The sequence below is a fragment of the Oncorhynchus kisutch genome, linkage group LG26, assembly GCF_002021735.2.
Source record: "Oncorhynchus kisutch isolate 150728-3 linkage group LG26, Okis_V2, whole genome shotgun sequence".
Classification (NCBI taxonomy): Eukaryota; Metazoa; Chordata; class Actinopteri; order Salmoniformes; family Salmonidae; genus Oncorhynchus; species Oncorhynchus kisutch.
Genome location: NC_034199.2, coordinates 39,883,618 through 39,908,339, shown reverse-complemented (window position 1 = coordinate 39,908,339; position 24,722 = coordinate 39,883,618). Strand labels below are relative to the sequence as shown.

General features: G+C 42.3%; 1 protein-coding gene across 1 annotated transcript in view; it reads left to right on the top strand.

Moving 5' to 3' along the window:
- LOC109871437 (parathyroid hormone 2 receptor-like) overlaps positions 1–24,722 on the top strand; it is a 76,521-nt gene that overhangs the window by 22,293 nt on the left and 29,506 nt on the right. Inside the window, exons 7-8 of the mRNA XM_020462332.2 lie at positions 8,569–8,752; positions 18,001–18,154. Of these exons, the coding sequence (XP_020317921.1) occupies positions 8,569–8,752; positions 18,001–18,154 (338 nt within the window). The remainder of the gene's footprint in view (positions 1–8,568; positions 8,753–18,000; positions 18,155–24,722) is intronic.

The window sequence follows — 24,722 nt, the reverse complement described above, 5'->3', positions numbered from 1 at the left end:
CTGACCTCAATCCCTTAGAAAATGTGTGGGCAGAACTGAAAAAGTGTGTGTGAGCAAGGAGGCCTACAAACCTGACTCAGTTACACCAGCTCTGTCAGGAGGAATGGGGCAAAATTCACCCAACTTATTGTGGGAAGCTTGTGGAAGGCTACCCGAAATATTTGACCCAAGTTAAACAATTTTAAAGGCAATGCTACCAAATTGTAATTGAGTGTGTGTAAACCTCTGACCCACTGGGAATGGGATGAAATAAATCATTCTCAATACTATTATGCTGACATTTCACATTCTTAAAATAAATGTATTTGGCTAAGGTGTTTGTAACATCCCTGTTTTGCTTGTTATTTTGGCATTAATGTGTCACATATCAGTTTGCAAACTATGTAAAAAAAAACATCTGACACTGCTGAACATATAGCACTACCGCCAATGCTAAGATTTACCATGGCATTGTTAAGATAGAGCCCAGAGTCATAGGTATACTAAGAGATTTATGAAGCCATTTTAAAGACAGAATAACACAATACAAATTGAACAAGGGCTACTTACAGTATATGTAGGCAAAGGTGTTTTAGTGTATTCATTCGAGCCATATTGGATTCAGAATCAAATTGATTCACACCAACAGTCTTTATATGCATGAATGTTGTACACAATTCTGGAAAAACTTTCTTTCATTTACAAAATTCAAGTTTACAACTGATTTAACATCCTTTTTTAAAATAATTTTTATTTAACATCCATCAAATGTTATTATAGCAGCCATATTGGATTTTGGACGCCATATTGGATTTGCGGCAAAATAGAAAGATAATTTGTGATGCCACCCTGACTTAATTGCAAGACTAGGGACTAAAGATACAAAATCCTTTAACCAGTTATGCATTAGGAGGTTCTTTATTAAAATGTAATTTCAATGTCTTGCTATTTGTTTGTGTATGTTGGGCAGACAATTGACTACTTGTATTCCACATTTGAGCAATATCAGAGCTTGCAATATTGGGTTCCATGTATTGGGCTACATGACAAAACACAACCAGGGCTGTCTTAAAATGTTTGTGGCCTTGCCTATTAGCTTTGTCTGATGTGTAAGGCCAGTGCTTTAGCCCTGAGTACACTAGAGAGAGGGAGCACACAGGCTATTCGACAGTGTGGGAGAGGTCTCTTTATTAAGAGCCGTTTCGGGAGAATGAATAGACTCTTTCTCCGGTTAATGTATTAATGGAGCTTTTGAACAGAGCACACTCAGGGATTGACTCTACAATCCCCAGAATCATTGAGAGTGGGTGGCTCAGAAAGAGTATCTTGACAACTTCAGAGTAAATCTGTAATGTTCTCCTCGTTTAGCCTAATAGTCTTCCAAGCTCAAATAACGGGCACTTAGCAGTTGTTTTTTAATAGATAATTAGATTTTCAGCAACACATTTTGGAACTAAGGAAATTTGATTCCCCTGGGCAAAGCATAACCAATTTGGTCTAATATCCAGCTAAATTGTGTGAGACTTCTGGAGACGGTTAGTCTATGAGAGCAGCCTGTCCTAGAGTCAATCCTCAAAGAAGGACACTAACATGCTGACCGGACCGCATGCGTGCGTGTGGATTTTGTCCCCCCACACCAGATGCGATCAGGACACGCAGGTTGAAACGTCAAAGCAAACTCTGAACCAACTATATTAATTTGGGATCAGGTCGAAAAATATTAGACATTTATGACAATAGCTGGCTAGCTTGCTGATGCTAGCAAATTTTAATTGGGATATAATCACTGGGTTGTTATTTTACCTGAAATGCACAAGGTCCTCTACTCCGACAATTAATCCACATATAAAAGGGTAACGTTAAACCAAGTTAGTTTCTAGTAATCATTATACGCCGGGGGGCCTGGTTTGAGCAAACACGGAACAGAATGTGACATACCACGTAACATCCTGCACCAAAGTGGGCCACCAGTTTTTCTCAGTGAGGGAATGGATGGTGCGAGAAAAACCTGGATGTCTAGCGACAACAGCTGTGTGTGCCCAGGTTAGCACCTTATCCCTGTGGGAACGTAGATGTGCGTGGGAGGACAACTCCAGGGTACGGGTTCCCTCTCTAGAGCCTGGCGGATGTCCACATCTACGTCCCAAACCACTGGACCCACAACTTGGGAGGATAGGATTATGGGTGCCCTCTGGAAAGGACCCTCTCCTGAATCGTAGATACGGGACAGGGCATCGACCTTGATATTCTTAAAACCTGGGTGATAGGTCAGCTTGAAGTTGAACCTAGTGAAGAAGAGGGCGCACCTGGCTTGACACAGATTCCGTCTCTTCGCTGTCCGTATGTACTCAAAGTTCCGATGGTTGGTGAGGATGACGAATGGTTCCTTGGCGTCCTCGATCCAGTGTCTCCACTCCTCTAATTCCAACTTCACTGCCAAGATCTCCCGATTGCTGATGTCGTAATTCTTCTCTGTGGGGGGACAGTTTTTTGGAGAAGAAAGCACAAGAATACATTTTTTAATGGGTCCCTCTGTTTTTGTGACAACTGCCACCACACCCACATCTGATGCATCTACCTCAACCACAAAAGGTAGCATGGGATCTGGGTGTTTTAGCAAGGGGGCGGAGGTGAAATTCTCCTTGAGGAGACGAAAGGCCTCGTCGTCTGCTGGAGACCAAACCAACCATTTGACTAGATGTTCAGGAGTCTTATGGCTTGGGGTAGAAGCTGTTTAGAAGCCTCTTGGACCTAGACCAGACATTGTGCTGAACACTGTCTTCCACTCATCCCCCTCCCGGATGCGAAAGAGATTGTAGGCACTCCACAGGTACAGTTTGGTGAAGAACCTGGCCCTGTGGAGCTGCTCGATGGCTGACGGCACCAGCGGGAGAGGGTACCGATACTTCGTGGTGATGTCATTGAGTCCTTGTTAATAGATACAAGGGCGTAATCCCTCTCCTTCTTGGCCATGAAGAAGAAACCAACTGTCATCCGACGTGGAACCACAGGGGACAGGGAAGCAGGTCCTCCGGAATTCAGGTGACCAGTCTGTGATTCTCACCCTCGACCATGAGATGGTAGGGTTATTGTGCTGAAGCCAAGGTAGGTTGAGGATGATCTTGTGAACTGGTGCACTAATGATGAAGAAGGGAATGTTTTCCTGGTGACTGGGCTCCACACAGAGTGGTTGGGTGATATGTGTGATGGTTTCAGATCCTAGACGCTGACAATCGACACCGTGCAGGTCAGGCAGCAGGCTGTTAGCCAGCCTGCCAGCATAGTGGAGTCTGCCACTAGCACAGTCAGTGTAGTCAGCTCAGCTATCCCCATTGAGACCGTGTCTGTGCCTCGACCTAGGTTGGGAAAAACTAAACATGGCAGTGTTCGCCTTAGCAATCTCACTAGGATAAAGATCTCCTCCATTCCTGTCATTATTGAAAGAGATCATGATACCTCACATCTCAAAATAGGGCTACTTAATGTTAGATCCCTTACTTCAAAGGCAATTATAGTCAATTAACTAATCACTGATCATAATCTTGATGTGATTGGCCTGACTGAAACATGGCTTAAGCCTGATGAATTTACTGTGTTAAATGAGGCCTCACCTCCTGGCTACACTAGTGACCATATCCCCCGTGCATCCCGCAAAGGCGGAGGTGTTGCTAACATTTACGATAACAAATTTCAATTGACAAAAAAAAAAATCTGATCTGCGAAATAGAGGGAGCACTGAAGGAGAAAGCCACGGCACTTGGATGGTGTCCCGTCATATTTCTCAGGGAGGGATAGACGGGCATCGCTGACCTGAGCGGGTTGCTGGAAGGGCTGGTGTGCTGACTCGTTGGGTAGACTGGCTCTATAATATCCTCTGCTGTTGAGATGTTGTAGACTGCGGAGAACATCTTCCATGGCCGTCCCCAGTTGAGCCAGCTGATCATGGTGTTGATGAAGAAGCTCACCTTGTTCGTCGATCATCTGGGAGATGTCCGGTTGTCCTGCTGCTTCCATATTTTGAGTTGGTATTCTGTGATGATGGAATGGTGAGTCGGAAGCAGGTCCAGGTGAAACGTTTTAATAAAACAACAAAAACAAAAACATGACACTAACATGAGGCAGAACGCCGATACACAAGAACAATATCAACTGGTGAGTGAACATGGGGGATGATGAAGGTAATGAAGTCCAGGTGTGAATCATAATGATTAACACGTGTGCGTAATGATGAGTGCCAGGACTGGTGGCTAGTACTCTGGTGACGTTGTACGCCGGATGGGAGGAGCAGGAGTAGACGTGACAGTCACAAATTGAACCAAGTTCTATTTTAGCACCTTGATGCGGACGAACAGTGTGGGTGCAATGATTGAATAACATGTATGTGTACATTTATTTTGCAATGCCCACGCACGTGACATGAGTGGTGTGGTCAGCATGTTATGGGTGTTTTTGATTGGTTACTTAGTTGCAAATTGGGGTTTTCAGCAAAACTGCAGAACATTGTGGACCTTAGGAAATGTGATTGCCCTGGGCAAAAAGTAAGCGATTTGGTCTTACACAGTTGTGTGGAAGACCATTATGTCCATTATGTCCCATTATGTCCCATTCATATCTAACAGTGGTTTAACATCTCGGCCTTAAGAAATGAGACAAACTGCTAAACGATGTCCGCGCACCCGTGGAAATTCTGTTATCATAATAAAAAAAATCCCCATCATAAATACGTCAGTTTAAGCCATAGATATCTTTTGCATTGGATGCGTCTCAATCCACCACATCACCCTATGTTGCACTTCCGCATATGCAGTGAATGGTGACAGAGGTAAAGCGGTGTTAGTCAGTTCATGAGTCATCATGAAAATCGGTCTTCTCACAAAATCGTTTGTAACGTCTGAAACTGTTATAACCCCTCTATGGAAAGATTAGATTTTCGCGAACACGACGGTGTTCTCCGTTTTGCTCTATGACTCCCACAAACATCTAGGGACTTGTCTGTAGTCGGTACAGCCAGTCTGCCAACTTCTACTATGACCTCTGTGGAAAGGTGAGACTCTCTAAGACGCCCACAGGCTTCACAGGATTGGTCTGAAGGTACCCTGGTAGCAGCTGAATAAGTGAATGGAAGTATACATGAATACTGTTTAGTGGGTTAAATACATGTCCCCAATTTTTTTGGTGTGTTATTTCTTGCATTATTGGCCCATAATTAGCCCATTTTGCATTACTACATATAGCTGGAAAGAACCTTTGGATATCAGAGCGGCGGTAACTCACCAGCATTACCACCAGGATTATGACTTTCCCAAATTGGATCCTGTGTTCGTACCACCCAGGGCAATTTAACTTGTTCCAGAGACGGCTCCAAAACACTGCCGGCGGAGAAGCGGACTTCTAGTCCGACTCAGGTGTGCACATCACCCACCGCTTCCGAGTGTATTACTTTCAAATGTTCAGTCTCTGGATAATTAGTAGACGAGCTCAGAGTGAGGATCTCCTTCCAGAGAGACATCAGGGATTGTAGCGAAGTCTGTTTCATGGAAACATGGCTCTAACGGGATATATTGTCCCCATCTATTCAGCCATCTGGGTTCTCAGTACATTGCACAGACAGGAATAAAGAACTCTCCGGGAAGAAGAAAGGAGGGGGTGTATGTTACATGATTAACCACTCATGGTGTGATTATGATAACATACAGAAATTCAAGTCCTTTGTTCACCCAACCTAAAATACCGACCATATTACCTCCCAAGAGAATTCTCTTTGGTTATAGTCACAGACGTGTATAATCCCCCTCAAGCCGATACCACGATGGCCCTCTTAGAACTACACTGGACTTTATGCAAACTGGAAAAAACGTATCCTTTATTGTAGTTTGGGATTTTAACAAAGCAAATTTGAGGAATACGCTACTGAAGTTCTAACAACACTGACCATACAGTAGTACTCGAGTTGGTAAAACATTGGACCACTGCTACTCAACTTTTTGAAATGCCTACAAGGCCCTCCCCCGCCCTCCATTCGGCAAATCTGATCACGACTCTTTTTTGCTCCTCCTATGCTATTTGTAGAGGTCTTGATTATGGAACGAGTTGCAGCTGGTAAGGATTTGCTCTGACTCCAGCACACCTGTCTTCAACCACACAATCACACAGAGAGGGAGAGAGAGGGAGTGTACAGGGGGAGTAACTGCAGGTCAAGAAGACACCGGATGAACACCAGAGGGCGTAGCAGGAGTAGAAGTAGATATGACAAGGAACTCAACAACCCGAGCCGCGGCCTGTTTACCCCGCTATCATCCAGAAGGCGAGGCCAGTACAGGTGCATCAAAGCTGGGACTGAGAGACTGAAAAACAGCTTCTATCTTAAGGTCATCGGACTGTTAAATAGCAATCTCTAGCCGGCTTCCACCCGGTTACGTAACCCTGCACCTTGGAGGCTGCTGCCCTATGTACATAGACTTGGAATCATTGGCCACTTTAATAATGGAACACTAGTCACTCTCTAGGGTACGTAAGACGGTAGCGTCCCACCTCGTCAACAGCCAGTGAAACTGCAGGGCACCAAATTCAAAACAGAAGTCCCATAATTAAAATTCCTCAAACATACATGTATTTTACACCATTTTAAAGATACACTTGATGTAAATCCAGCGATAGTGTCCGATTTCAAAAAAGGCTCTACGACAAAAGCAAACCAAATGATTATGTGAGGTGAGTGCCTATTCACAGAATAACACAGCCATTTTTCCAGCCAAAGAGAGGATTCACAAAAAGCAGAAATATCAATAAAATTAATCACTAACCTTGATGATCTTCATCAGATGACACTCTTAAGACTTCATGTTACACAATACATGTATGTTTTGTTAGGTAAAGTTCATATTTATATCCAAAAATCTGAGTTTACATAGGCGCGTTGTGGTCAGAAATGCATTGTCTCAAACAAACATCTGGTGAAAGTGCAGAGAGCCACATAAAATGACAGAAATACTCATCATAAACATATACAAGTGTTTTCATGGAAATATAGACAAACATCTCCTTAATGCAACCGCTGTGTCAGATTTCAAAAACACTTTACGACGAAAGCACACTTTGTGATTATGTTAGTTAGCCACAGAAACGCATACAGCCATTTTCCAGCCAAGGAGTGTCACAAAAGTCAGAAATAGCATAAAAATGAATCACATACCTTTGATCTTCATCTGGTGTAACTCCCAGGTCTCCATGTTAGACAAATGTTTGTTTTGTTCGATAATGTCCCTCTCTTTATGAGCAAAAACCTCCTTTTTGTTCGAGCATTTTGCCCAGTAATCCGAATGCAGAAGGCATTTAAGTTTTAAATAAGTATAATAAAAGTTAGTAGAAACATGACAAACGATGTTTAAAATCAATCCTCCGGTTGTTTTTGTCATAAATGATCAGTAATATTTCAACCGGACAAAATCTTTGTCAATAGGAAAGGAGAAACTAGAAATGCGCGCTCCCGATCAGGCGCATGGCTGATGAATGGAAATTTCCACTGGTCACTGATTGAAAGTGCTGTACCTCCCTCATTTTTCAGAGTAGAAGCCTGAAACAATGCCTAAAGACTGGTCACATGTAGAGGAAGGCACAGAGCTTGTGAACTGGGTCCTAAGTCTTTGTATGGTGGATAGGCTTTCAATGGAAAAACAGCCTTTCAAAATAATAGTACTTCCTGGGTGGATTTTCCTCGGGTTTTCGCCTGCCATATCAGTTCTGTTATACTCACATACATTATTTTAACAGTTTTGGAAACTCCAGAGTATTTTCTATCCAAATCTACTAATTATATGCATATCCTATATTCTGGGACTGAGTAGCATATAGTTTAAGTTGGGCATGCTTTTCATCCAAAAAAGTGTGCTGCCCCCTACCCTAGTGAAGTTAACCTCATATGTATGTATATACTGTATTCTATTCTTCTGTATTTTAGTCACTCTAACATTGCTCGATCTAATGACTATATATTTTTAAAATTTCATTATTTTACTTTTAGATTTGTGTGTATTGTTGTGAGTTATTTTTAGATACTACTGCACTGTTATAGCTAGGAACACAAGCATTTCGCTACACCCGCAATAACATCTGCTAAATATCTATATGTGATCATTTAACCAAATCAAATAAAACTTTTTTTTTTATCTTTCAGACATAGGACAGACACTTCAGAACAAACTTATTGCGGGGCTATCTGTTCCATGTAGTGAATTTGTTATTCAATGTGTTTTTTTTTATACTTGAAGGAGTTTTAAAATTCAAGATCAAATAGCAAAATGATCCTTGGTATGACCTTCTTAAAACAATTCCATATAGCTTAGTAGACCATCCCTCCCCTTCCCCCAGCTTAGACAGAGCTTAGACTGTAGAGGGGTTATAACATACTCTTATGGGAAAAACCAGCGGGCCTCTGACCAGAATATCGACCACCTGCTGGGTGTGTTAGTGCTCATACAGAAGGTGGTTGCTAACACAACGCGGCCACACGCTGCTTATAGAAGTTTATATTTTCAGAGTGTCTCAGCTATTAGAGATTTTAACATTTCCTGTGCCTCTGTTTCCTGTCAGGCGTCTCCACTGTACCAGGAACTACATCCACATCCACCTGTTTGTCTCCTTCATGCTCCGAGCTGTCAGCATCTTCGTCAAAGACCGGGTGGTGCACACCAGCGCCGGCCTGCAGGAGTTTGATGCCGTGCTCATGGATAACTTCAAGACTGTGGCCATGGCGCCGCTGGATAACTCTCAGTATGTGAGTAGTATTTGTGCTGCATCTCCTGCCTGCACCTCCCACTCTTGCTCTCCTCCACTTCTCTATGCCGCTACTCCTTCACTCCTGCCCCTCCTTCACTTCTTCTCCCTAAGAATCCCAATAACCCCTGCTCTTCCAGGACTCATGAATAAATAAAACAGTGACCTGCACACACAATTGCTCCATTAGACACAATTGCTCCTTTAATTAGTCTAGTGAATGCAGCTGTGTGTGCGGGTCCTACTTCATTTCTACACATTTTCTTCGGTCCAGCACCCCTGTGATGTGCCCTTGAAAAATACAGATTAGACTTCCATGGGAGAGGCTCTCTCTTTTTTGGGATTCTGTTTGCACGTTTTGACACGTTCTTCCCATGTAACGGGAGTAGTACTAGTTTCAAGCTTCTTGTTTCCAGGCATCTTATGACAAGCGTCCTTTTGCATCGTGGTGGACACATAATTATACATGCTCTGATCCCTAATTTACCTTTATTTAAGTAGGCAAATCAGTTAAGAACACATTTTTATTTTTACAATGATGGCCTACCCCGGGCCAAACCCTCCCTTATTTTTTATATTTTTTTGACCAATTGCAGCAGAACTTTTCACATCAGAACATTTTCAGAGCTGATCTGATTGATCAAAAGATCAATTAGTGAAAAAAAAATATGATAATTGGGCTGCCTGTCTAAACACAGCCAAAGCCATGCATGCTGATGCACTGGAAAAGCTCATTAGACAGGCTGAGCTCAGTAACCCAAGGCTATAGTCTTCACTAACATGGATGTGGTTTCCATTCAATATCAACCTAAATTTCAACCCTCGTCCAGCTCTGAAAAACTCTAAGTCTGACTGTTCCCCTACTGCAACCTCCTCTGCTCTGTAATTACTGTATAGTCAGAGATACACACACTGAACATGTGAGGGAGGATAGACCACTGGGAGCACTAGCTTAGCTCTATAGCCTGCTAGCCAGCGGCAATAGGCTTCACAGGCATCACACACATTTTTTAAATGTATTTTGTTTATCAGGGAAAGCTGGTTCAAATAGTTCAAAGCTATACAGACTGGAATGTTTCACTTTAAAGGGATAGTTTGAGATTTTGGTAATTAAGCCTTTTATCTACTAGAGTCAGAACGATACCATTTGTGGATACCATTTTTATGCTAGCTGTTCCTGTAGACTACCAGTCATTGTGCTAACGCTAGTTAGCGTTGGCTCACGAAACTAACTTCCTTCATACTGGACCCAGAGACATAAAAAAAGGGATAGATAGATAGTAGATAAAGGGGTGGCAGGGTAGCCTAGTGGTTAGAGCGGTGGACTAATAACCGGAAGGTTGCAAGTTCAAACCACCTGACCTGACAAGGTACAAATCTGTCGTTCTGCCCCTGAACAGGCAGTTAACCCACTGTTCCTAGGCTGTCATTGAAAATAAGAATTTGTTAAATAAAGGTTAAAAAAAAAGGGCTTCACTGCCAAAACCTCAAACCATCCCTTTAACCTCTTCCCTTTTAATGTAGTTGTTCACCAGGAACATTTAGAATGGTTTGTGCTTCTTACTGTACTGTATTTTGTTTTCTGTTTTGCTTTAAATAGGGGCTAAACTGATCCTCGGTTTCAATCCTCCTCATTAGGAAATGCCACTGAGAAAGAGATTTTGGTCTTGGATGTGTGCTTTGATGTGGGTGTACATTCACTCTGCCAAAATGGTATACAGTTAGTTACTCACCTTTCTAGATCATTTGAAACCAGATCTGGAAGTAGCTTAGGTTTTGCAAGCTAGCAAACTTCATTCGCCAATTACTGTAGCTTCAGCCGGCCTGTGTACAGTACTACCTTGGCAAAGTTGGCTTGGCTATGGATAGGCTATCAGTGGGGCTAGTTAGGGACCGCCAGCAAATTACACAGTGTAAATTTGAAAACATTTTCATGTTGCATATCTTTTAATTATCTTTTTTCTGCTTTCAATACTTTCAATAGTTTTCTGATTTCTACAATTTATAGTTGGTTTGAAATGTATTGGAAAGTTATTTAAATTTCGAAATGTGAAAATATTGTCCTATATTGTGTAAATGAATGTACTTAATTTACTGATGGTCCCAAACAGGAATATCCAAAGTCAAATCAAATGTACCACAGTCAGTCTGCATTACGTTCAGGTTCAGGTTTCATGCAGCTGCGCTCTGAATGTATGATTACTTGGGTGCTGACAGCTGTGGGCATGTGGGCAGGACTGAAATAAATCCAACCCAAGGAAAACTGTTACATACCCTAGATTCCTTATGTCTTGCAAATCTTTATTTTGGATGATACTGACTTTAGGACCAAAATGATCCTATTTACACTTTGTAGTAAATGTTGGCACTAGAGTAAATGCTTCTGACTCATATAGATGACACATAAGCCTGAAGGCTGTCTGTTATGTGTTTACTGAGAGCTGCCACAGAACAATACGTATTTACACAGTCGTTGGTCTCTCAGGTGCGAGACACCAGCTGAACCTTTATGGTTTAGGTCACAGTGCTTTTGCTCAGAGCTTGTCCCAAAAAAGTAGTGCCAATGGCTCTTACCATGGGATGTGCATCTTTAAAAAAAATACTTGTATGCTTTTTGTTTTATGAGTGATTTAATGTGCAATTCTGCAGTCCGCTTGAGATAAGATTATGTTTTCAGTTAATTAGCTGTGTGATTTAATCTCTGGCTGAATTGTGAGTGGGCTTCTGCCCGTGAGACTTCAAAGTAGGAAGTTCGTCAAAGCATACTGACTGACCTGATGATCAGAATCAGCTAAATCTAGACAATTAGTTACAGCAAATTCCAAATGTGAGTTTTCTTTCCTCCTCCCTCTTCTCTTCATCCTGATCCTTCTCTTCCTTCTTCTCTTCCTCCTCTTCATACCCTGTGTTTCACTTCAAGGCTCCTGGATGGGTTGCAAAAAAATATATATATATATATTTTCTCCTTCAGATTGGTGAGGAGAGAGTTGACAGAAAAGCTTTAAACATACTGTAGCTTTAGGGTTCTTTCAAAGGTGGATGGATGACTATGTGGACACAAACTAAATGGAACATATTATTATTGGAACATATTATACAGTATACTGCAGTTTAGTGCATTCGAAAGGTATTCAGACGCCTTGACTTTTTCCAAATGTTGTTACGTTACAGCCATATTCTAAAATGGATTCCATTGTTTTTCTCTCTCATCAATTTGCACACAGTACCCCATAATGACAAAGCAAAAATAGGTTTTTAGATTTTATTTTGCTAATTTATAAAAATAAAGAAAAAAGGGAAATATAATTTACATAAGTATTCAGTATAACAGTGGGACCCCGAAAGTGGGACACACAAAGTGGGAGAGCAGAGACTATAAATATCTTAATCTTGCATTTCGCAGTTGTGAGTAACCTGAGGATGTCCTTCGGACTGATCTTCAGTACGTTGGGGCAAATTGGTCATTCCCCATAGCTCAATGTGGTGATGAGAGGTGCCAGAGCTTCAAACTCAGGGTTTCTGGATATTATAACATGGTCTCTAGTAGCACTGTCAGCAGATACAGAGGGAATAGAGAAAAGAAGCAAGAGAAAGGGTGTAAGAGAGACAGTCACAGAAAGAGAGGTGACTGAGGGATCCAGTGGTGGCAAAAGTACCCAATTGTCATACTTGAGTAAAAGTAAAGGTGCCTTAATAGAAAATGACTCAAGTGAAAGTCAGTCAAATAAAATACTACTTGAGTAAAAGTAAAAAAGTATATATCATTTTAAATACCTTATATTAAGCAAACCAGATGGCGCCATTTTGTAGTTTTTATTTTATTAATGGATAGACAGGGGCACACTCCATTCCTCAGACATAATTTACAAACGAAGCATGTGTGTTTAGTGAGTCCGTCAGATCAGAGGCAGTAGGGATGACCAGGGATGTTCTCTTGATAAGTCTGTGAATTGGACCATTTTTATGTCCCGCTAACCATTCAAAATGTAACCAGTACTTTTGGGTGTCAAGGAAAATGTATGGCGTAAAAAGTTAATTATTTTCTTTAGGAATGTAGTGAAGTAAAATAAAAAATAAAAACAGGTACCCCAAAAAACTACTTATGTAGTACATCAAAGTATTTTTTTACTTAAGGACCATTGAGATGGTTTGGGATGAGTTGGACCCCAGAGTGAAGGAAAAGCAGCCAACAAGTGCTCAGCATATGTGGGAACTCCTTCAAGACTGTTGGAAAAGCATTCCCCATGAAGCTGGTTGAGAGAATGCCAAGAGTGTGCAAAGCTGTCATCAAGGCAAAGGGTGGCTTCTTTGAAGAATCTCAAATCTAGAAATCATTATACACAGGCAGTTAGAAAAGCCAAGGCTAGCTTTTTCAAGCAGAAATTTGCTTCCTGCAACACTAACTCAAAAAAGTTCTGGGACACTGTAAAGTCCATGGAGAATAAGAACACCTCCTCCCAGCTGCCCACTGCACTGAAGATAGGAAACACTGTCACCACTGATAAATCCACCATAATTGAGAATTTCAATAAGCATTTTTCTACGGCTGGCCATGCTTTCCACCTGGCTACTCCTACCCCGGACAACAGCACTGCACCCCCAACAGCAACTCGCCCAAGCCTTCCCCATTTCTCCTTCTCCCAAATCCATTCAGCTGATGTTCTGAAAGAGCTGCAAAATCTGGACCCCTACAAATCAGCCAGGCTAGACAATCTGGACCCTTTCTTTCTAAAATTATCTGCCGAAATTGTTGCCACCCCTATTACTAGCCTGTTCAACCTCTCTTTCGTGTCGTCTGAGATTCCCAAAGATTGGAAAGCAGCTGCGGTCATCCCCCTCTTCAAAGGGGGGGGACACTTTTGACCCAAACTGCTACAGACCTATATCTATCCTACCGTGCCTTTCTAAGGTCTTCGAAAGCCAAGTCAACAAACAGATTACCGACCATTTCGAATCTCACCATACCTTCTCTGCTATGCAATCCGGTTTCAGAGCTGGTCATGGGTGCACCTCAGCCACGCTCAAGGTCCTAAACGATATCTTAACCGCCATCGATAAGAAACATTACTGTGCAGCCGTATTCATTGATCTGGCCAAGGCTTTCGACTCTGTCAATCACCATATCCTCATCGGCAGACTCGACAGCCTTGGTTTCTCAAATGATTGCCTCGCCTGGTTCACCAACTACTTCTCTGATAGAGTTCAGTGTGTCAAATCGGAGGGTCTGCTGTCCGGACCTCTGGCAGTCTCTATGGGGGTGCCACAGGGTTCAATTCTTGGACCGACTCTCTTCTCTGTATACATCAATGAGGTCGCTCTTGCTGCTGGTGAGTCCCTGATCCACCTCTACGCAGACGACACCATTCTGTATACTTCCGGCCCTTCTTTGGACACTGTGTTAACAACCCTCCAGGCAAGCTTCAATGCCATACAACTCTCCTTCCGTGGCCTCCAATTGCTCTTAAATACAAGTAAAACTAAATGCATGCTCTTCAACCGATCGCTACCTGCACCTACCCGCCTGTCCAACATCACTACTCTGGACGGCTCTGACTTAGAATACGTGGACAACTACAAATACTTAGGTGTCTGGTTAGACTGTAAACTCTCCTTCCAGACCCATATCAAACATCTCCAATCCAAAGTTAAATCTAGAATTGGCTTCCTATTTCGCAACAAAGCATCCTTCACTCATGCTGCCAAACATACCCTTGTAAAACTGACCATCCTACCAATCCTCGACTTTGGCGATGTCATTTACAAAATAGCCTCCAATACCCTACTCAACAAATTGGATGCAGTCTATCACAGTGCAATCCGTTTTATCACCAAAGCCCCATATACTACCCACCATTGCGACCTGTACGCTCTCGTTGGCTGGCCCTCGCTTCATACTCGTCGCCAAACCCACTGGCTCCATGTCATCTACAAGACCCTGCTAGGTAAAGTCCCCCCTTATCTCAGCTCGCTGGTCACCATAGCATCTCCCACCTGTAGCACACGCTCCAGCAGGTATATCTCTCTAGTCACCCCCAAAACCAATTCTTTCTTTGGCCGCCTCTCCTTCCAGTTCTCTGCTGCCAATGACTGGAACGAACTACAAAAATCTCTGAAACTGGAAACACTTATCTCCCTCACTAGCTTTAAGCACCAACTGTCAGAGCAGCTCACAGATTACTGCACCTGTACATAGCCCACCTATAATTTAGCCCAAACAACTACCTCTTTCCCAACTGTATTTAATTTTAATTAATTTATTTATTTTGCTCCTTTGCACCCCATTATTTTTTATTTCTACTTTGCACATTCTTCCATTGCAAAACTACCATTCCAGTATTTTACTTGCTATATTGTATTTACTTTGCCATCATGGCCTTTTTTGCCTTTACCTCCCTTCTCACCTCACATTGTATATAGACTTGTTTATACTGCATTATTGACTGTATGTTTGTTTTTACTCCATGTGTAACTCTGTGTCGTTTTATCTGTCGAACTGCTTTGCTTTATCTTGGCCAGGTCGCAATTGTAAATGAGAACTTGTTCTCAACTTGCCTACCTGGTTAAATAAAGGTAAAATAAATAAAAATAAATAAATAAAATATAAAATGTATTTTGTTTAACACTTTTTTGGTTGCTACATGATTCCATATGTGTTATTTCATAGTTTTGATGTCTTCACTATTATTCTACAATGTAGAAAATAGTATAAATAAAAAACAAAAACAAAACCCTTGAATGAGTAGGTGTGTCCAAACTTTTGATTGGTACTTTATATATATATATATATAGTTAATATGTATGTAAGTGTGTATGTATATATTTGTAGGTGGGTGTGTATATACATATTCTTCGTTTTTAATCTGTATCATTCATTTACTCTTCAACATCATATACATAATAGCTGTGTCAAAGCATAACTTTCAACTGTTCTACATGTTACTGACATAGGTCTCAACTGTTCTAAATGTTAGTGACATAGCTAACAACTGTTTTACATGTTAGTGACATATCAAATCAAATGTATTTATATAGCCCTTCTTACATCAGCTGATATCTCAAAGTGTTGTACAGAAACCCAACCTAAAACCCCAAACAGCAAGCAATGCAGGTGTAGAAGCACGGTGGCTGGAAAAAACTCCCTACAAAGGCCAAAACCTAGGAAGAAACCTAGAGAGGAACCAGGCTATGAGGGGTGGCCAGTCCTCTTCTGGCTGTGCCGGGTGGAGATTATAACAGAACATGGCCAAGATGTTCAAATGTTCATAGATGACCAGCAGGGTCAAATAATAATAACCACAGTAGTTGTCGAGGGTGCAGCAAGTCAGCACCTCAGGAGTAAATGTCAGTTGGCCAATCATTAAGAGTATCTCTACCGCTCCTGCTGTCTCTAGAGAGTTGAAAACAGAAGGTCTGGTACAGGTAGCACGTCCGTTGAACAGGTCAGGGTTCCATAGCCGCAGGCAGAACAGTTGAAACTGGAGCAGCAACACAGCCAGGTGGACTGTGGACAGCAAGGAGTCATCATGCCAGGTAGTCCTGAGGCATGGTCCTAGGGCTCTGGTCCTCCGAGAGAGAGAAAGAAAGGGAGAATTAGAGAGAGCATACTTAAATTCAGACAGCAGAAGTACTCCAGATATAACAGACTGACCCTAGCCCCCTGACACATAAACTACTGCAGCATAAATACTGGAGGCTGAGACAGGAGGGGTCAGGAGACACTGTGGCCCCATCCGATGATACCCCCGGACAGGGCCAAACAGGCAGGATATAACCCCACCTACTTTGCCAAAGCACAGCCCCCACACCACTGGAGGGATATCTTCAACCACCAACTTACCATCCTGAGACAAGGCCGAGTTTAGCCCACAAAGATCTCCGCCACGGCACAACCCAAGGGGGAGGCGCCAACCCAGACAGGAAGATCACGTCTGTGACTCAGCCCACTCAAGTGACCCACCCCTCCTAGGGACGGCATGGAAGAGCACCAGCAAGCCAGTGACTCAGCCCCTGTAATAGGGTTAGATGTAGAGAATCCCAGTGGAGAGAGTGGAACCGGCCAGGCAGAGACATAATTATTTATTTCTGAACACAGTATGGAGTCTCCTGTTCTTTGAGCTGCTGTAGTGTTGATCTACTCAAGTTTAGCTAATAGGCTGATTAAAACACCCCGAGGGCATCTTACAGCATGGAGTTAAGATCAATATGACTAGTGCTTGTCAAGGCATCTGTCAATCCCCTGGCACATTTGATCTACTCAACGACATCGAATACACACCCATGCTGATGTGTGAACGTGTACAGAAGGTCAATTGTTTCATGAGTCTCCTAATGCAAATGGATAATACCATCTAATTGGTCAAAGCAGCTCCTTTTAATATGAGAGTTAAAAGTATCACTAAGAACTAAGGTTCGCATCACGTCAATGCTCTCTGTTGTGTTGTAAATAGCCAATAAGGTTATCAACCACAGTCATCGCAAGTTTACACTGCAGTTTTATTTTTCTCTCAGTTTGAAGATACACTGTGTAAAGTTTACAGTTCACAGTGTAAAGTTGGTAAACAAGGATCTTGGTTCAGCATCACAAAGGGATCCAGAGTTCATTATCGAAGGGGAGTAGTTCCTGTAGTTCAAATTCTGGACGGTTAAATACAAATCAGATACCCAAAGCCAGTAGTGTAGAAAGAAACTCAGTCAAAGCTTGGCAATGAGCAATACTAATGTGGCTCTTTCTTCTCTAATGGCTTGGCATGACTAAATGTGGGCTGGCAGGGAAGCCATTTAGAGAAAAATCACATTGTAAGTCGTTGTCTCAAACTGTGATGGATGTGTCTACATGTGTTTCTTGGATGCTGTTATTTCCATTTAGACTCAAACTTCCTTTGGCACTTAACAGACCTTAGGCTGGAAATGGGAGTGTTGCGTCCCCATAATTACTTGTCGTCAGTTATGAAAAGCATCTGCTATCTCCCTCCCGCTTGTCTCTCAACATCTGAGATAGCATGGGCCTCCCTGGAACCAGAACCACTTACCTCTTTAGAAAGACGAGAACTTGAACAGGGACTTTGATTTAATACCTGTGTTGAGAATAAATGATTTTTTTGCGGGGGAAGGATGATTGTGAAAGACAGTGAAACCCTGGGGCAGTTCCAAAGCTTTAACGAGGTTCTATATTGATTTCTCTCCCCTCCCCATTTCTCCCTTCTCTCTCTCTCTCTCTCTTTCACTCTCTCTCGCTCTCTCTCTCTCCAGATTGGGTGTAAAGTGACAGTGTTGCTGTTCATCTACTTCCTGGCCACTAATTACTACTGGATCCTGGTGGAGGGTCTGTACCTCCACAGCCTCATCTTCATGGCCTTCCTCTCAGACACCAAGTACCTGTGGGGCTTCACCCTCATCGGATGGGGTGAGTGTGTGTGTCGAGATTTCCATTTTCATTTCACTACAGATGATTTTCATTGAGATGAAAACTATTTGGTTACAGAGACCTGTGTCTGGTGATGTCATCATAGGGCCGCAGCCTTTATGAGATTGGATTGGATTGGGTTGGTGTGCATTCTAAAAACGCATTTAGTGTCCAAATCGTTGTTTATTTAATCAAGAGCTTTGGTAATAATGCTATCAATATTTATAAAGTTGACCAAAGTACATGTTTGTCATCTAAATTAGATTTTCATCCATGTTTGCTGTGCTAGCAGCCAATACACAATGATATTGCACTGATACCTGGGGTGTTTCTCAATATGCATACTACCGTGCTCCACACTCTCATGCTCCAAGAGCATTCTCAGAGGGCGTTCTCTTGAGTACGTTCTTGTGAGGACGAGAGTGTGGAGAATGTATAAAACATTACTTTTGAGAAGCACTCGCACTCCCTCTACTGTATTACCTCGCACTCCCCCTACTGTATTACCTCGCACTCCCTCTACTGTATTACCTCGCACTCCCTCTACTGTATTACCTCGCACTCCCCCTACTGTATTACCTCGCACTCCACCTACTGTATTACCTCCCACTCCACCTACTATATTACCTCCCACTCCCCTACTGTATTACCTCGCACTCCACCTACTGTATTACCTCCCACTCCCCCTACTGTATTACCTCGCACTCCCCCTACTGTATTACCTCCCACTCCCCCTACTGTATTACCTCGCACTCCCCCTACTGTATTACCTCGCACTCCCCCTACTGTATTACCTCGCACTCCCCCTACTGTATTACCTCGCACTCCACCTACTGTATTACCTCCCACTCCACCTACTGTATTACCTCCCACTCCCCCTACTGAATTACCTCGCACTCCACCTACTGTATTACCTCCCACTCCACCTACTGTATTACCTCGCACTCCACCTACGGTATTACCTCCCACTCAACCTACTGTATTACCTCATGTTGCATCTCCCCATTCACTGAACCTTCTTCCAGTCAGGACAATGGCAACAATAGAGACACAAAAAGCAAACTTTTTACTTCTTAATTATCAGCTAGATACAGTGCCTTGCGAAAGTATTCGGCCCCCTTGAACTTTGCGACCTTTTGCCACATTTCAGGCTTCAAACATAAAGATATAAAACTGTATTTGTTTGTGAAGAATCAACAACAAGTGGGACACAATCATGAAGTGGAACGACATTTATTGGATATTTCAAACTTTTTTAACAAATCAAAAACTGAAAAATTGGGCGTGCAAAATTATTCAGCCCCTTTACTTTCAGTGCAGCAAACTCTCTCCAGAAGTTCAGTGAGGATCTCTGAATGATCCAATGTTGACCTAAATGACTAATGATGATAAATACAATCCACCTGTGTGTAATCAAGTCTCCGTATAAATGCACCTGCACTCTCAGAGTTCCGTTAAAAGCGCAGAGAGCATCATGAAGAACAAGGAACACACCAGGCAGGTCCGAGATACTGTGACCAATGTTATCCAATGTAGATTTCAATTCTTCATTGGTAGCTAGCTAACAATTATTCGTGGCTGTTTGGCTAGCTAACATTAGTAGCTAGCCAGTTAGCTCTATTGACTTACTATTGGCTTGCGACCTACACACACTACTGTGGTAATTGTAGGCAGGTAACCATTCCAAATTATTATTATTTTTTTTTAAGTATTTGTTAACGTATCAAGATCAAATATTGTTTTCAAGCAACATATTAGATGTGAATAGGCAACATTTCAATTCAAAGGGTGGGGTGTATTTTCTCACGCTTCAGCTCAAATAATGGCCGCCATTAATTTCAAGAAAATGTGCATAATGTTTTTAAGTGGTTGTCATTTCTTTGCATACTTTCCTTTGAAGCTTACATCGATACATGCTTCAAAACACGTACAGATGGAGTACTTATTCAAGAAGTGCCCTCCATGCTCCGTTTCGTATATTTTGATTTGGACTCATACTCCGTCCCTCGGAGCACGGTAGTATGCATGATGAGAAACACCCCTGCTCTGTCCAGCACAAACTATTTATCAGCGACAGCAGGCTTTAGACCAGGGGTCTCTAACAGGTGAATCGTAAGCTACCAGTAGCTTGCAACCCACATGTGAGTAGCCTCCAAACAATTCTGAAAGTTCATGCAATTTTCACATGTTCTACCACAAACTGTCATTAACAAATCTCACAAGTATCAGACACAGCAAGCTCCCAGCTACTATGTAATCAACACAACATTGACATAATCCCACCCCTGGTTAGCCACTATTGGCTTAAAAAGACAAACCTAACACAATATCTGCCAATTAATTTCCAGCAATATTTCCCCTGTCTGTCTGTGTGGTCCGTGCATTTGTCTATCACTCTTTGTGTAGTCATTTGATATGATAACTGTCTTGTGGTTTGAATAGAAATACTTTACCCCAAACCGTATCAATTAGATTTTAATTGCAAGGTAGGCTTACCTGACAAAAGTACACTCAGAACTATGAAATAACACATGTGGGATCATGTTGTAACCAAAAAAGTGTTAAACAAATCAAAATATATTTTATATTTGAGAGTCTTCAAAGTTGCCACCCTTTGCCTTGATGACAGCTTTTCACACTCTTGGAATTCTCTCAACCAGCTTCACCTGGGATGCCATTCCAACAGTCTTGAAGGAGTGGTTACTACATGATTCCATATGCTTTTCATGGTTATGATGTCTTCACTATTATTCTACAATGTAGAAAATAGTAAAAATAAAGAAAAACCCTCGAATGAGTAGGTGGTGTAAAACTTAGTGACCAGTAGTGTATATTATTTCTGTCTATTAGTTGTTATTTGCAAACATTGCCATGAAAGACTGGCACATTAGACAGCACATTCCACATGCACTAGATGCACAATGAAAGGGTCAGATGCACAATGAAAGGGTCAGATGCACAATGAAAGGGTCAGATGCACAATTAAAGACAAATTACACTCAAAAATCTAAATGTGTTAGTTCTTCCAGAACCCCAAAAAATGTGATTTCAGCATTGACATGGACAATTTCATTGTTTCTTTACGAACAATTTTTATTTTAAGAGTGAAAAACTAAAAAATCCTAATTTGGGAAAATATCACAGAATTTGGTGGGGGAAAAAATCACAGATTTTATAGGGCCCTCTTAGAGTTGTTTATTAACCATTATTTTACCATATTGACATAAAACATACTGCACTAGTACACGAAGGACCTGAGAAAGAGCTGCGGTGAAGAGTTGCAGTGGAGAAGAGAAGAACGTGCCTGTTTAATGTCTAGCAAAAAGAATTGTAGCTCACGACATGATTCATTTAAAAAACAAAGTAGCTCTCATGCAAGAAAAGGTTGGGGACCCCTGCTTCAGAGAGAGTTAATTGAACCACACTTCAGCCCACCATGATGTCCAGTCATCAAACAACCCTGCAAAGAATGTGTGTGTGTTTGCCACCTGCTGATGATAAGTACTCATTCCATAGATTCCAAATGAGTCCCCAGTACTATAGGATCACCTACCATTAACTCCTATATTGGTGTAAAGGTCTGACTCAATTTTAAGGGCTAAAACCATACTGGGGTAGAGTTCATTGAGACAGCGTGATAGTGGTTCTACCACAGGGTTTCAGGTGTGTTGCTCAGGTAGGTGTGTTGTGGGGGAAGGAACTGGCATCTACAGGTGGCAACAGTGATGTCGGTTATTTAGCTTGAGGAGACCTCCCTTTCCGCCTGTCTCACGTTGCTGATTGAATACGAGACTAGGAAGTTTGTTGGACGTTGTCTCGTTCTTCTTTTAAGAACTAATATTCATTTATATTTCTTTAAAAAAAATGTGTTAAATCATTCTTTGGTTCTTCATCAAAACAAATGCTCCCTTTGTCCTTGGAACCCCTTTACTGTAAGACCCACAGGGTTGATGTTTAAAAAATGTTTCCCACTAAGCCATTGATATTGTAATCCTTACTTTCATGATCCTAGAAACCACTTAACTGTACGACCCAAAAGGAGACTTTATAGGACACTTCAGTGCTGTTCTTAACCCCTTTAATCAGGTGACATGATAGAAACTCAAGGTACGCCACTGTCCCCACAGGTAGACAAATCTACCGTCACCGTACAACAATGCACTGTCCCCGCAGGGAGACAAATCTACCATCACCGCACAACAATGCACTGTCCCCGCAGGGAGACAAATCTACCATCACCGTAATTCAAAGCACTGTGTCAGCAGATAGACAAATCTACCATTACCATTTAACAAAGCAAGCTGAGCATAAGCAAACATACACTGTACTCATGCCCTGCTTTGTGACATAACTCCTCTTTTCAATAACACGCTGAATGTGATTTCGTAGAGCATATTTCCTCCCACTCTTTTTATTCAGTTGTCCCGCGCCAGGGAGAATTGATTGTTGATCTGACATCTCTGATATTAGATTAGTCTCTTCTCACAGCCACTGAATTAGAGTAGTCTGTTCGTCATCACAAACTGTATTAGAGTAGTCTCTTCTCACAGCCACTATCAGTAGTCTCTTCTCACAGCCCCTGTATCAGTAGTCTCTTCTCACAGCCACTGTATTAGAGTAGTCTCTTCTCACAGCCACTGTATTAGAGTAGTCTCTTCTCACAGCCACTGTATTAGAGTAGTCTCTTCTCACAGCCACTGTATTATATTAATCTCTTCTCACAGCCCCTGTATTAGAGTAGTCTCTTCTCACAGCCACTGTGTTAGTAGTCTCTTCTCACAGCCACTGTATTAGAGTAGTCTCTTCTCACAGCCACTGTATTAGATTAGTCTCTTCTCACAGCCCCTGTATTAGAGTAGTCTCTTCTCACAGCCACTGTATTATATTAATCTCTTCTCACAGCCCCTGTATTAGATTAGTCTCTTCTCACAGCCCCTGTATTAGAGTAGTCTCTTCTCACAGCCCCTGTATTAGAGTAGTCTCTTCTCACAGCCCCTGTATTAGAGTAGTCTCTTCTCACAGCCCCTGTATTAGAGTAGTCTCTTCTCACAGCCCCTGTATTAGAGTAGTCTCTTCTCACAGCCACTGTGTTAGTAGTCTCTTCTCACAGCCACTGTATCAGTAGTCTCTTCTCACAGCCCCTGTATTAGAGTAGTCTCTTCTCACAGCCCCTGTATTAGAGTAGTCTCTTCTCACAGCCACTGTGTTAGTAGTCTCTTCTCACAGCAGCTGTATTAGAGTAGTCTCATCTCACAGCGACTGTATTAGAGTAGTCTCTTCTCACAGCCCCTGTATTAGAGTAGTCTCTTCTCACAGCCCCTGTATTAGAGTAGTCTCTTCTCACAGCGACTGTATTAGAGTAGTCTCTTCTCACAGCCCCTGTATTAGAGTAGTCTCTTCTCACAGCCCCTGTATTAGAGTAGTCTCTTCTCACAGCCCCTGTATTAGAGTAGTCTCTTCTCACAGCCCCTGTATTAGAGTAGTCTCTTCTCACAGCCCCTGTATTAGAGTAGTCTCTTCTCATAGCCCCTGTATTAGAGTAGTCTCTTCTCACAGCCCCTGTATTAGAGTAGTCTCTTCTCACAGCCCCTGTATTAGAGTAGTCTCTTCTCACAGCCCCTGTATTAGAGTAGTCTCTTCTCACAGCCCCTGTATTAGAGTAGTCTCTTCTCACAGCCCCTGTATTAGATTAGTCTCTTCTCACAGCCCCTGTATTAGAGTAGTCTCTTCTCACAGCCCCTGTATTAGAGTAGTCTCTTCTCACAGCCCCTGTATTAGAGTAGTCTCTTCTCACAGCCCCTGTATTAGAGTAGTCTCTTCTCACAGCCCCTGTATTAGAGTAATCTCTTCTCACAGCCCCTGTATTAAAGTAGTCTCTTCTCACAGCCACTGTGTTAGTAGTCTCTTCTCACAGCCACTGTATCAGTAGTCTCTTCTCACAGCCCCTGTATTAGAGTAGTCTCTTCTCACAGCCCCTGTATTAGAGTAGTCTCTTCTCACAGCCACTGTGTTAGTAGTCTCTTCTCACAGCAGCTGTATTAGAGTAGTCTCATCTCACAGTGACTGTATTAGAGTAGTCTCTTCTCACATCCCCTGTATTAGAGTAGTCTCTTCTCACATCCCCTGTATTAGAGTAGTCTCTTCTCACAGCAGCTGTATTAGAGTAGTCTCTTTTCACAGCCACTGTGTTAGTAGTCTCTTCTCACAGCCCCTGTATTAGAGTAGTCTCTTCTCACAGCCCCTGTATTAGAGTAGTCTCTTCTCACAGCAGCTGTATTAGAGTAGTCTCTTCTCACAGCGACTGTATTAGAGTAGTCTCTTCTCACAGCCCCTGTATTAGAGTAGTCTCTTCTCACAGCCCCTGTATTTGAGTAGTCTCTTCTCACAGCCCCTGTATTTGAGTAGTCTCTTCTCACAGCCCCTGTATTAGAGTAGTCTCTTCTCACAGCCCCTGTATTAGAGTAGTCTCTTCTCACAGCAGCTGTATTAGAGTAGTCTCTTCTCACAGCCCCTGTATTAGAGTAGTCTCTTCTCACATCCCCTGTATTAGAGTAGTCTCTTTTCACAG